We start from the raw sequence: 14,769 nt of genomic DNA on the forward strand, positions 1-14,769 counted from the left end.
AAAACGGGAGCAGCTGTATATTTCGCCAACTATGCGCTCCTGTCCATTCGCAGCATCTTATCCTCCCTTTTCGAACTAAGAGAGTTTCTCTCTCTTTTTCTCTCTTCTGTCTTGTCCTCGGTGTTTACCAGACCTCGACCCCGTCAATGTATGTGTGTGTGTGTTTGCCTGTGTATTCTACAGCTTAAGGCTCACTGTAAAGTGCATTCGAAGGATTCTAATAGAGTCTTATTTTTGTTTGCTACCCGGACTTTTCCCAAAGAGGACTCTTCTTTTTCTTCTTCAAGAGCTTTGGAATTAGAGTCAAGTATTCGATGTTTGCGCTAATTTACCCTCGAAAAAAAAAAAAAATAAAAACCATCTTCGGGTTTTTCCCCCCTTTGTATAATCAATAACAAAATTAACGTGTCAAAAAGTGGAAAATCTTGTTTCCCTGAAGAATCACGTTTTTATTTTTGTAGGTCAATGTTTTTTGAGTGAGGATTATATATTCCAGTGGAAAAAATATATTCAAAAGATCCTTCTTAATTGCCATCATCAGACGAAATAGAATTCTCCAGACATGGAAAAAAAGCAAAGTCAAGAGTAAATTTTCCCCTTTAAAAATAAAAAAAAAGGAGTAAATATTTTCTATATATTAGTTCCCTATATAGAAAAGGATTTCTCTTTAGATGAATTTTATTTTGAACATTTAGAGTGCTGCTGCACGTGGGGGGGAAAGATGCTTTATTTTTTTTTTTTTTTTGCTCTCTTTATCCCGATGAGTACCAGGTGAAAACCGTCGCTTATTAGCCGCAAAGGGTTTTTTGGGTAGCACTCCGGGACATTTTCATGGGTTTGTGCACAAACTGGATCGAGCGAGACTGAGACGCGAAGGCCGGTTTATAAGAGTCCTTAAAGGCAGAAGCGCGCCTCCTGCTCGACCATAATGTAGGTGAACCATTCGGCGCATTTGTGTTACCGTTTCGCAGGACGCGAGAGCAACAGAGAAAGACGGAGACTGAAAAACGAAAAGATGGAGATACAGAGATGGGGGGAGAGATGCTGAGAAGAAAGAAGGAAAGAGAAAGACAGAGGATAGAAAAAAAGAGTGGCCTAACAAAGGTCGGCTGCCACGCACTGCATAGCAGCAGCCATTGACATCGGGATGGTTAAGAAGGACTAGATTTCACGAGCCAGCGATGCAGGATCCTTCAAAGCCTTGCCGACTCTGCCGCAAATAAAAAAAAAAAAAAAAAAAAAAAATTCTGGAAGAAAAAACGAGTAAGGAAGAGGAAGAGGAAAAAAAGAGCTTTCCCCGTTTAAAGACAGAGAGAGAGAAAACGACTGGACCCTCGAGAGATGAAGGTGGTGACAAGAAAGGAACCAAGGAGCTAATAGACCAAGAGGGGTTTCTCTGTACTTGACGGCGAAATCCGTCGCGATAACTTAATCCTAGAATTACTCGCTGGTGAGAATCCCTCAGAAAATCCGATATAGTCACAATTGTTCTATCTTGCTTTTATAATGAACAAATCTTTTCCAATCTCATTGGGATTACCAAGACTTTTGACAGTTCACCAATCTTCAAAAAAATTACCACCATTTATCTTCTTTGTATATCCTTTTCACTCTATCTAAAAACCACAATTTAATCTTAATTAAAATTCTCAATTTCTAATAAATTTTCGATATTTCAAAAACTTACCCTATAAATAGAAAAAAGGCAATTTTTTTCAAGAACCAAATCAATAAAAAAAAAAAAACTCTCTCATGGGATAAGAAAGTTAATTAGACCCTCATCTCGAGTAAAATTCGAGGAATATTGTTGGTGGTCTATTTTAGAGTGAGTCACATTAAAAAGCCAGCGTGAGAATAAAAAAAGATTAATATTCGGCAAAGCTCTTCTATGCTAAATTTATATGTATAACTTAAAAACTATTAAGTAATTTGTTTGGTTGGCGTTACGTACAGTACTTACAAAGCCGTGCTTATCACTGATGTTGTTTGTGAGTTTAAGTTTGTGAAAACTCACGACCTTCTGCATCCACTGTTCACCGCTGCTCGGTGAATCCGGATGAATATACATTCTCTTCGGCATTTCCGGATCCGCTTTGCCAGCAACCATCCATCTACTGCTCGAAAGTAGAAAAAAAAAGAAATTAGATTTTAATTTAAAAGCATAAAATAATTGAAAAATTATTATTAAATATGCTCCGGATTAAACACCCGCAGAATAGGAAACAAAAAAGTTTTTTAATTTACATTTACAATAGTAAAAAATTGTTAGTGTCGAAATTATTTTATAATTATTACTATCGAAAATAATTATTTAGGTAAAACTATATTTGAATAGCAAAAAAAAAATAACTAAAAATTTATTTAATAACAGAAAAATTAAACTTTAAAAAAACTTTTGTTTCCTCATGGATTAATATTGAAGGCAGACTCTGGCAAATAAATTAAATTTTAATTTTTCAAAATGACAATTCTACAATCAAAATTAGAAATTAAAATAATAAACTCTAAAAAACGAATTTGATTAGAAAAAGTAATAGCAACTTTTACAACAAATTATAATATATAAAAATGTTTTTAATTTTCTGATTGTTTTTATAAATTTATTATTATTGTCTTGAAAATGTGTCTCGCGCACGTGACGTTGATTATATCATTTTCTTGTCATGATAATGGGAACTAAGTGATTATAAAGTTGAAAACCAAACACAAAACGAGTTATAAAGAACGTGCGGTCAGAGTTTGAGGGAATAATTCATTGCAGGGTCTGCCTTCCCATTGTCTGCGGTGTTGATTTTCAACTTGGTCTGAGATGTTCGTTTCCCAAGAAACTTTAAGAAACGGCAGAATTGGTTCCCAAATGCAATGCACGGAAGTTTTTTTTTTTTTTTTTTTTTCATATCTAGTTAAGATAACAAACATCCGCCTTTTCTCGTGACCTGATGATGAACATCTCAGAGCCGTTTGGCGAATGCGAAAGCTTGCGATCCCCCATACAAGTCGAAATAATTTACCCAAAAAAAATGAAAAAAAAAAAAAATTTAGCCCTCTCCCATATAACGGATCTTCTGCAAAATTTATCGTTTTTTTTACACATAAAAATAATTACCATTTTTCTATTTATTTAATTTGCCTTTTTTATTTTTATATTTTAATTTTTATATTAAATTTTTGTATTTTTATATTTCATTTAAAAATTTTTGTATCTTTTTCGAAAAATTAAAATTTCAATCGAATTTTTATTTCATGGTACATATTTTTTTTTTTGTTTAAATTTTTACATTTTCACTTTTGAATTGAGAATTTTTAATCACTGACATTTCTAATTATTATTTAAAACTTAATATATTTATTGAAAAATTTTACTATCATAGAAACTGGAATTTTTATCTAATTTTCAAAGTCAAACACTGATAAATTCCCTTAATGAGTAAATAATTAGAGTAATAGAACAAAAATTTATTACTCATGAAAAATTACCATATTTGTGTAAAATTAAAAAAAGATTCTTGTATTAACCTGAAGTAAATTTAAAATTAATGAAAAACAATTTATAATTTGTGGCAATTCCCATATAGTTTAAAAAAGCCACATTATATTTTAATATTCCCTTTTGTCCTATAAATTATTTTTTGGTAAAAAAAAAAAAAAATGATTTCGACCAGTATGAGGAATTGTTCGCAGCGCACGCTTCACACAGTTCAATTAGCGTTTTTAATTAAGAATTTTACAAAGCAACTGTAAGAAAAACCGATCAAGGCACAACTAAAGAATTTTTAAAAAACGAGAATTGTAAAAAAATTATTTTGTAAATAATTAAAAAATTTACAATTGTCAAAAAAAAAAAATTTTTAAAGGAAATAAAATTTTGTAAAATGATTTGAAAATAATCCCGATAATGAAAAATCTTTTGATTGAGTCTTAATCGATTTTCTTTTTTTCGCAAACGATAATCACCTGTTGTGAAATTTATATCGGTACTCGTCAGATGCCACGATGTCCATTAGAAGTATGTATTTAGTCTTCGCGTCTAATCCGGACACCCTCACTTTAAACGGAGGAAACATGCGTCTGCGAACAATTTGCAATCGCAAAAGCAAACCTTTAGTACTATTTTTTGCGTCCACTGAACAAAATTTTTTTAAAAAAAAGTGGGACGAGGAGCATTTTTTTTTTGTTTTTATATTCAAATTGCATATATACCAAAAAAGCTCGATTTGAAAATTACTCTTTTTTTCCTTGAATAAAAATTTAGATTCGTAAACTACTTTAAACTAATTTTTCATATAGAAAATAAAAGCGCAAAAAAAAATGAATCATCAAACGGAGCTTTTCGAAAATCGTTTGATCCCCAAATTCTACCTGTTGTGGAACTTGTATCTGTAATCATCAGCAGCCACGATGTCCAATAGTAGAATATATTTTGCCTTGGCATCAAGACCGGAAACTCGGAACTTCATCTGAGGAAACATCTGCCTAGACCCCCGATCAACATTTACATTTCAATTAGAGTCAAACTTCCAAAAATTTTCAATATTAAATAAATATTAGACTTAGAATCTATTTATGAAAAAAAAATGTTTTGTTTGTCAAATATATATATATATTTATGTCATCAGCCTGAAAGGAAAATAGTTAGTAATTTTCTGAGAGTTAATTGTAAAAAAAAAAAGGAACGATTTTTGTACAAAAAAAAAATGTATTCTTTATATAATTCATTAAATTTTTGAGATAGGAAAAATATTTTTTTTTATTTAACAAAATCGCTGATTTTTTTTCAAATTACTCTCTGAATATCTCGAAAAATGCAAGGTTGACTGAAATAGAAACGTGCACGAGTCAATCACACGTCTTGTCACTCAAAGAGCAGCTCGTACCCGCGGTTAAAGCTATATGAAATAAAAACCAGATCGTGTTCTTGGGAATAGCTCGGCCATTTTGTCCGACAGAGCGCCTCTCAAACGAAATTGCAGGCATTCCACATTTTTATATTATTAACTACATCAAAATACACTTAAAACAATTACTACATATTCTTAAAGGAACAAAAGAAAAATTAGATTTTAATTATTAAAAATTATAAAAAAAAATTTCACTGCTTTGTTGTAATTATTATAAATATTTTATAAAAAAAAACATTTTACCAGCATTTTCATTAAAAAAATGTCATTTTAAATTGAAGTGATAAAAAAAATTTTTTCTCCAGAGTAAATGAACTTTAAGTTTATTCTCGCACTAATTATTGTCGGCTAAGGGGAGAGATATATATATGAAAAAAAAAGAATATAAGGATCTCCCAATTCGGGCTACAGACGCCTAACAAGATAATAAAATTGGTAGGACGATATTATTGTCAAGGTTCAATGCATTTGACTTTGACTGGAATCAAACGAGACCACCTTGTGTAAAGAATCAATGTACAACTTTCGCCGCGACGATATGTAAGTGGTATGGGCTAATTATTTTATTTGTCAAAAGGATGCCGCAAAAGGCGCCGAACTCAGCGCTTATATTCACGCAGTGATTCCAGGAATCGCGTGAAGAAAAATCACGAGTCTAACACTCTTGTTATATTATTGATGAACATTTTTATCCACTCAAGGACATAAAAATATATTATATAATATAAATATACAAAATATAATAATAATAATAATAATTAACAAGGATGAGAAATTCCTTTGGGATCATTAATATAAGATTTTAAAATTGATAAACAATTTTCGATTAATAAAATTTAATTTTTTCTTCAATTTACTTTTTTCTTTACCTTTTAAAAAAAAAAAAAAATAATTCCTTTCTAAGAGAATTTGTTTTCAAATGATGGAATGTTAATTTAAAAATATATTTTTACGAAATATGCTGGTGAAAATGTTCTTTTTAATTTTTTTTTTGTTCGTTATTGAACAAAAATTTTAAATTCAAATTTTGATGAAAATAATTCTGGATTTAATTCTACGAATTAAATATTCGTTACAGTCAAATTTCAATAATTATTATTTTTACATGTCGAGCACTATAATCGAGACTTCACTGTAACTGATAAATAAAATTTCAAAGTTTCATCGCATTTGTAATATTTCTCGAATTATAAAATTATATTATAAAGTTAAAAAAAAAAAGTAATCAATTTATAAAATTATTAAATTTAGTTAATTAATTTTCTTAATATATTTTTACAAAATTATAATTAATAATTTTATAAAAAGAAATTTAAAAAGTTTTTTTTAAATGATGTAATTTAGAGTTGAGACTGAGAATTTCGATTCAGGAAAAAATTTTCGGAGTTATGAGTATACAATCTCAAGACATGAAGAAGCGCTCAAGACTTGAGAAGTACATCCGCAAAACGTGCATAAGCATACGTTCTCCTAGACTCGTCTAATATCGTTACATCGTGCTTTACAAGTGACTATCCAGGGTGTTAGGTCGTGTGCCAGTGAAATATTCACTCTTGTGAATCAACACTTCTAAAAAAAAAACTGTATTGTAATTATGCACTTCATTCATTCAAAACTTTCCAATTCTATAAATACCTCTATTTTTTCAAATTAAAAAACAAAATCAATTATCAAATTAGAATACCAACACTAATTTACATATATATAAATATAAAATATAAATATTTAAATTGTGAACATTAAAAAATTATAAATTGGTTATATAAATATCTAATTATAAATGGAAATTATTGGAAATAATTTTTATTAATACTAATTACTTCGAAATATCAAATTTTTCCCAGAGAAAAGATATAAAAGCCAAATAAATATTAATTTATTGTAAATATTTATTTGGCTTTGAATGAAAATTTATTAGAATGAGAAAAATATATTTTTTGACTCAAATAAAAGATTTCTCTCATACTGATTTTCAAAAAATTAATATTGATATTCTAATTTGAAAATATGACAATTTTTTTTTAAATGAAAATAATATAATGGTAGTTAAGTTTTATAGTATAGGAACTAATAAAAAGGTTTAGCGACTTTCGACAACGTAAGGACAGTTTAATAGGCGTTTCGATTTCTGAAAGCGTACTAATCGGTCGGTATCCTCGGTGTCGGTATCGGTGGAGGCCAATTACCGTAATTAGGCGCTATAAACGTGTCGTCTGAGCATGCTGAGCGAGACAATGGAGAAAAAGACGGTATAATAAATATGGCGAGAGAGAGAGATGCCCATCTCTAGGCAACAAGTCCCAATTGCCATTGAAAGAGGCGATAATAGGATTTTTGGAATTCTGTCCAAAACCAAGAGTGTGAGAGGGTGGGAGTGAAATGGGCCTAAAGTTACATAGTTTTTTTTTTTCTTTTTTTTCTCCACTTCATATAACAACCGTGACACCTTTTAATGTTCATTGTGTCCTCCATCCCTCAGAATCCTCGAGATTTTTCTACTTGTTTTACACCAATTCTCTCTCTCCTGACTGTAATGAAAAAAAGTGTTACACTTCTATTTTTTAATATTAATTCAAAATTTTTTAATATTTAAATATTTTTTTCAAATCAATTCAAATATTTCTAAATATCTAAAAAAAAAATTTTCCTACTTTTTCTACAATTTTTTTTCCGCTGAGAAAATAATCGCGAATTAAAAATTGAATGAAAAAAAAAATTGTGGTTTCTGAGACATGTGAATTTTTCTTTAGAGAATTTTATTCTCAAAAGACGTGTCCACATTAGATGGAGATGACACGCATGACAAAAGTTCCGTTTAGAGGCAAGGAAGAAGATGTCTTTGATGTTCTGAGGGATTTTCTGGGCGCATCTGCCTACTGTTTGCCAAGGCACTTTGAATTTTCGAGAGAGAGAGAGAGAAGACAAACACATTCGCACGCGATAAATGCCAATCTCTCTTTCTCTTTCACTCTCATTCAAGTCCGCAAGAGTGTTGAGTCGAATTGTAAGCCGGATTATCCGAGTGGTGTGAGCCAAACATCCCGTAGGATGAACATGAGGGGATCTTGAATCGATGAAAGGAGAATAAAAGGTGTCGATGACCTATTGACTGCTTAGTGTCCATCAAAATATATTTCATGTTTTTTTTTCTCCTCTAAAAAAAAAAAATCAAAAACCATAATTTTTATTGATCCATAATAAAGTAATAATTTCTCTCGTCTTGATGATATAATGAGAAACCTATCTTTTTATAATGGTAATGAGAAATAAAGAGACGAAATAAATTAATTTCGGTGAAAGAACAAGTGTTAAAATACTTCAACTATATGGCCAATAAAGAAGAAAAGAAGACTCTTAACGACGTTGTTCCCTTTCGATTTTTCGATATAATATGAAAAAGTCCCAGTTGGGAAAAATTACCCAACTTGGTTTTTAATAGCCTATTCATTTAGTAAAAACTCGAAAATTTTTTTTTTTTTGACTGACTTTACGACCTCTTTTTTTTCCTGCCTATACAACTCATCGTTAATATTTAAATTTGTAAATTATATCAATTAGAGACATAAAAATGGAAAAAATAATAATTTATAAAAAATGTTTTTTAAAAAAGTATAAATGAACTAAATTGATGGTAAAATATAATTGAGAAAAAAAAGTAGAATAATAACAACTTCCTGTTATAAAAAATTAGAAATAACACATTATATTTGGTAAACTATTTTTTTTGAGAAAAATAGTATATTATTTTAAAGGGCTTTTAAAAAATATATCTACTGTTGATTTTGATGAAAGGTATATATATAATGATCATTTTTTGCTTCCGTACAAAATATTCTAAAAACAAAAAAATGCGATTTCGTAACATAGAGAGAAGATTTCTAGAAAAATTTTTCTTAACTGGCAGGTGAAAGAATGATTACTTCCACGAAATTGAGGCCTGCGGTCACGTGTGAGCGTTAATATATAAATACACATATAAACTATTATAAAGTACCATCGTATTTGTTTCTCTCCGGACAGCGCGCCAATTTTCGAGCTTATGGCTCTATCGCTTGAGTCCGATCTTGATGCACCACGCACAATATATTTAGCCTAAGGGGGAATCTTCGCGAATTACGTGTTAGTCTTCTCTCTAACTGACGATCCTATATAGGAGCCCAGGGTTTTCGTGATGAGAATCCTGAATCAAATTTTAACCTGATATATATTCCACACTGTCAAATTCGGAACTTTTTTTTCACCAATTTGTGCGTCTGCGATGTTTAATAGAATCAAAAATCCCAACGCATATATTTGATTGAATTTCATCATTAGATTAAATCAAAAATTATACAAAGTAAAATTTTTTTTCATCGAGACTGTTTTGGAAAATATTTTACTTTTTTATGATGAAAAATTATAAAAAAAAAGTTGTCGAGAAAAAAGACGAAGGGTTCGCAATCATAAATTTTTGAACGAAAAAAATTTTGTCAATTTTTTTAAACAATCGCGAGGATATATTTCGTGTAAGAAAGAGAGATTGCCATCGACAGTCGATACTGCAACGACAAATAGGCGAAAGACAAACGATGTATATACTATAAACACAGGTGTTCTTGGCAAAGACTTTAGCGAATTACATATATATATACATCGGTATTTGAATTCCGATATTGATCGAGAAAAGAGGAAGTCAAAGAGAGCTAAAAGGGATAGAATATATAAATGGATTTTGAGATATAAAATGAAATAGTCCCAGAATCGGGAGCAAAAAGGGCGAGGCCATATTCGCGAATATCTATTCGATATATAACGAACATGATTCTAACAATGCAAAAGCAGGCGTATAATAAATGGTACTGAGATGCCGCTGAGATTACAATCTCTCTCTCTCTCTCTCTTTTCTATATGTATTTTCTTCTCTTTAACCGATAAATCGAAGGCGAATCGTTATTTACGGCGCGTCATTATCGAGACGCAAAGAATCCGCAACCCGGTAGCTTTAAGTTAATTTATTTTATCGCGCGTTGCGCCTACCGATGATTTGCTCGTATCCCCTTTTTGCATGCTCATTTATTTTGCTCTTTCGCGCACGATTTCATGCCTATGTTTATATATAACGGGTGAACCGTAAATACTGCATGTCTTGGCTTTTAGTGCTTCGCGGCCTCACGAGACGCGTAAATCCCGCGGACTTTTAAGGGTCTCTTTGCATTTACAAAAGATTTCTATTGACATAAAAAAAAATATGTTGACAGAAAATAAAACAAAAATTTGTCCGACTAGAATTTTTGAAAAATGTTTTTTTTCACTCGCAAACAGTAACGAGAAAATAATAAAAAAAAATTCCAATTTGAAACTATACTGTTATTAAAAAAATGACAAAAAACCAGATTTTCAGAATCGCCACGACCATTATTTAAGATCCAGCTGTGAATGAGCAACTCGGAAACACACAAAACTCAAGTACACAGCTTTCCTAATTAAGCCCGCAGGGCCCCTGCGTAACGAAAACTGGCTTAGGGTCAATTCTCCCATCGTTAATTTTCGTTCAGAAACCTCAGTCAGATAATTGGTTAACCCTGCATTTAGCAGCAGGTTGTAAACAACTCAGTGGACTCAATCCTCTCTTGATCGCGAGGGATTTTTTTTCTTTGACTGTCACACGAGAATTATTTTTCCTCCAAGAGAATTATTATATTCCTCCAAAAAATGAATTTACTATTCTTCCCAAAAAAATATAATTTTATCTATTCCTCTCTCTTTCTCTCAAGACAAAAAAAAAAGATATGTCCTTTCTTCCCTTTCTCGTGACTTTTTTTGTCTCTCTCTCTCTCTTTCTCTTCCCCTCAAGTCTTGTCGAACAAATCGGTACAAACGATCGTCGTAAAGCAGTTAAGGCCGAGTTTATATGCGCCTTTCGCCTTCGAGGCCCCCGAGTCCCGAAGGGAGATGAAGAGTCTGATAGGGAAACCGATAGCCGTTGGTTTTAACCGCTGGTTCAGGTTTTCTCTTCCTTCGGTTCTCCAGGACCCCCGCAGCGAAGCTTTAACCGGTCAAACGCAGAATTTTTAAGTCGCCATCCGTCGTTACGAGAGATCTTTCGTTCAAAAAAAAATTTCCTCCTCTCATCGTATATGTAAAAGACACGTTATTTCTTTTGTCTCGCCAAGAAAAATCGGATCTGCGCCTACCTATTGACAAGAAAAAAAATTTGTAATTTATCCAAAAAAAAGGATTGAGTAAAAAAAATTGTATATAGAGTAAAAATCTTTTTAACAGTTTTTTTTTAGGATTTTCATGAGAAAAGAATGAGAGAGAGGATTAAAAAATCACTCGAGACTTATGACACGTTACCCTCGTGCTGGGTGTATATGTATTATACGCGTGAAGGTAATGATTTCTTAAAAAGAAGGTCTGCAGGCTGCGAGGGCGCCTGATTTCTTTTCGTCCTCTCAGCGTGCTAAATTTTTCACTTTCAACCTCCTCTCAACCATGTGCAGGGTGTCATTTAACTTCAAGTTTTAAATGGGCTTTACCCAGACTTTTCCTATACATTTACTAATAATTATTCCCACAGACTAATAAAAAGATTCGATATTTTTTCTATTAATATAAAAAAAAAAAAATATTTCAATATTTGTTTTAAGAAAAAATATGAAAATTATCTCTTGAATTAAAAATAATTTTAAAAAGTTACGTTTCGAAAAAGGGAATTTAATTAAAAACACGATAAAAAAAACATGAAATAATAAATTGTTAATTATAGATTTTTTTACTCCCTCCTTCTGAAGCAGTAAATTGTCTAATCAGATGAACTATAATCAATTTTCAGTAAAATATTCTGATAAAAGCACCTAACAGGCTTTAATTTATGAGCTATTCGAGTTGATTTATTTGAGAAAATTTCCCGTAATTTTTTTCTTTTTTTTTTGATTGACATTGATCGAAAGATGGTTCGTAATTTGGAAGAGTCATAAAAATTTGAATAATTAAGCAGTACAAACGAGCAATAATTAATCATGAGATCCACCTAGAGAATTTTAATAGGTATATATTCTATTCAGCAGCTGCCACTTGATGCCAGGTACGGTTATTTGTGCCCAACGGCCTTTGGCACGAGACACAACACGGACACGAAAATTTCGTGTATAACAGTTTGAAAAAAAAAAAAACAAAAATTGATTGTATCGGTTTGAATAGTAGACGATACATATCCCGCCCTTTGGATAAATGATATATTTATGATTTTCATGAAAGAAACTGATAATTTTATAGTCGCATGGATTATGATAAAAGCCTCGCGGGTGTTTATAATTTAGATTTGTGTCAGTTCTTGCACGCAAAGAAAATTCAACCCTGTAAATTATATTCTTTTTTTAAACAATTGAAATAAAAAACGATTTCAATTTAAAAAAGCTAAAAAAAAGATCAAACAGATTAGAAGAATAAAAGAGAATAACGAGCAAAAAAAAATGTACTAATGCAGTGATTACAATTTTCAAAAAAAATTTTTAACTTTCACAAAGCAGAGAATTTATGACAGCAAAGAAAAAAAATGTTTGGCAGTCAAGATGGTTTTACGGGATGCAAAGAGGCTCCTGAAAAAATAATGGGTGAAAGTCTCTTGGGTTCAATACACACAAGAGTGAAAAAAAATCAACTCGAAGGCCCTTCCAAATTGGTGTAACGAATCGAGAAGAGAAAAAAACTGAAACTTAGACTATATACTCCAATTTTCCGCTGTCGACAAAAAAACCAATCTGCAAAAAACCAAAAATTGTAATTTTTACCAAAAAAAAAATTTCACAAATTAGCTAAAAAAAAAACTGAATTTTACCTTGAAGAAAAACAAAATGGAAATTCCACAAATAGAATATTAAAACAAAGGTTTTTATGTAAAAAATAAAAAATTTTCCACGATGAGATATCGCACTTATAAAATTCCAATACGTTCGTAAATTATAGTTCACGCCTACTTTTGATGGTGTGAAAATGCCTCTTTACTGATCGTAACGCATTTCTTATAATATACATATTTCTCTCCCTATCTTTCTTGGTTATATTTCGAGATAATGTAACAGTGAAAGAGTTCGGTTGGCGCCACTCGTTATTTATACAGAGTGCGGTAAAGGGGGTTTTTAAGGACCACGGGTGAAGTCAGTAGACGCCCACTAAATTATTATTTCTTCTTGGCGAGCTATAAACGCCTAAATTATACCAAAAGCTACCCTCAAGTCTTCTTCTTCTTCTCTCTCTCTCTCTCTCTCTGCTTCGAAAAAAATTTTTGCCTACCGTCCAATAACCTGTCCTATATGGACATTGTATAAAAAAAAGAAATTAAAAACATTGTAAAATTATTTTTTAAATACAAAAAAATTCCCAAATTAAATAATTTTTTTTTATCTAAAAATTTAAGGAAAATAAAAATTTTCATTTTAAAGACGTGATAAAACATTTGCTGAAAAAAATATACTTGAGTGTGCATCCGTCTCGAGGAAGGAAAAAAAAAAAAAAAGTTTCATCCAGCCCGATTCATTCGAAACGTCATTCATCTCGCTTTCCGCTGCTGAGGATATGAAAAACGAAAGAAAAGAATCGTCAACGAGGAAAGCTGAATTTGCGACGGCGAGAAGATTCTCGAATAATTCTTGACGCCCGAGAATAATAGAGCAACATTCGTCTGTTGACTTTTCTAAAATACGCTGCACTATTTTGCCTTCAAGTTTGTTGAAAGTTGGAAAGAGAGAGAGAGAGAGGGTGGTTGGTTTTCAATGAGCTCGAGTTTTATTTCAGTTTCTCGTTTCAGCGGTCATCACAAACATATCTATATATATTTCGCGTTCACACGCGTTCCAATGTATATATATATAGGTGGAAACACGCGATGAAAAGGCGGGAGTTGAGTATCCTGATGTTATCCCGAACGAGGAAAAGGGACGAAAAGAGAAAAAGAGAGAGAGAGAAAGAGAGAAATGGAAATGCAAGGGTGTGCATGTATGCGAATAAAAGCAAGAGAGAGAGAGAGAGAGTTGCTCGTAACAGCTTTCTATTTGCATACCACCCCCTTTTCAGCCTCTCTTCTCGACACCGCGAGTATTTGCATTCAGAAATTGGCCGCCATCTACCGCACGACTTCCTTGCCACCTTGGTGTGCCTTTGGTTTACCGGGATTTTGGCTTCAGTGTCAATTAGCCGCGAGAATAGCGATGGAAATGAGAATTTTTTTCCAGTTAAATTTTTTAAAAACTGTGTCGAAACTTGTATTAGCTTCTAGAAAAGTAAAAAAATTTATAAATATTTTTTAAAATCATTATAGTTCAAAATTCGAATTTGCATATTTAAAAGAAAACATTTTCCTATTCAAATTATTTAAAAATAAAATTCTAAAAACATTTTAGTTTTTTGTGTGAAATTTTTTAGAATTTTGAAAATAAATTATTTATCTCAGCCAATTTATTTTTGGCGTCAAAAAACGTTTTATTTATCATAAATAAAGTTTCAATTTATATCAAATAAAATTTATTTCCAAGAAATAAATATCTATTTGGCTCTGAAACAAATAATACCTTTTTATATTTAGAGCAATTTTTCTTTAATCGAATTTCTATTTATTTGCATAACTCAAACATTTTTTTATTCAATTAAATTCTAATTTAACAAAATTTCTAAAAAAAATAAAAAATTTAATGAACCAAATTTCTAACAAAAATTTTTATTTTAACAAATTCTCATCAGAATTAAAAAAAAAGTTTTTAATTTTTAAGAAAAATTGGACTTCTATAAAATTCGATTCACTTGTAAATTCGAAATAATGAGATTTTTTTTTAGCGAATATTTATGCTTCTCGTAAATGCGATTCCGCTCCTATACAGATTCATTGTGTTTGTTA

The 14,769-nt window shown here is 31.1% G+C and overlaps 1 protein-coding gene across 5 annotated transcripts in view; it reads right to left on the bottom strand.

The window, feature by feature from the left end:
- The window catches only part of LOC127289895 (optomotor-blind protein-like), a 78,729-nt gene that overhangs the window by 44,044 nt on the left and 19,916 nt on the right, over nt 1–14,769 (bottom strand). For 2 of the 5 annotated variants that reach the window (XM_051318147.1, XM_051318164.1), the window contains exons 3-4: nt 4,360–4,473; nt 1,952–2,114 (exon numbers count right to left, since the gene is read on the bottom strand). In XM_051318147.1, the coding sequence (XP_051174104.1) occupies nt 1,952–2,114; nt 4,360–4,473 (277 nt within the window). Of the gene's footprint in view, nt 1–1,951; nt 2,115–3,954; nt 4,069–4,359; nt 4,474–14,769 lie in introns of all 5 variants that reach the window. The other 3 variants (XM_051318181.1, XM_051318154.1, XM_051318172.1) reach the window with 3 other exon arrangements.

This window comes from Leptopilina boulardi, unplaced genomic scaffold, assembly GCF_019393585.1.
Source record: "Leptopilina boulardi isolate dan_hultmark-lab unplaced genomic scaffold, ZJU_Lbou_2.1 LbouV2_123, whole genome shotgun sequence".
In the NCBI taxonomy this organism is placed as follows: Eukaryota; Metazoa; Arthropoda; class Insecta; order Hymenoptera; family Figitidae; genus Leptopilina; species Leptopilina boulardi.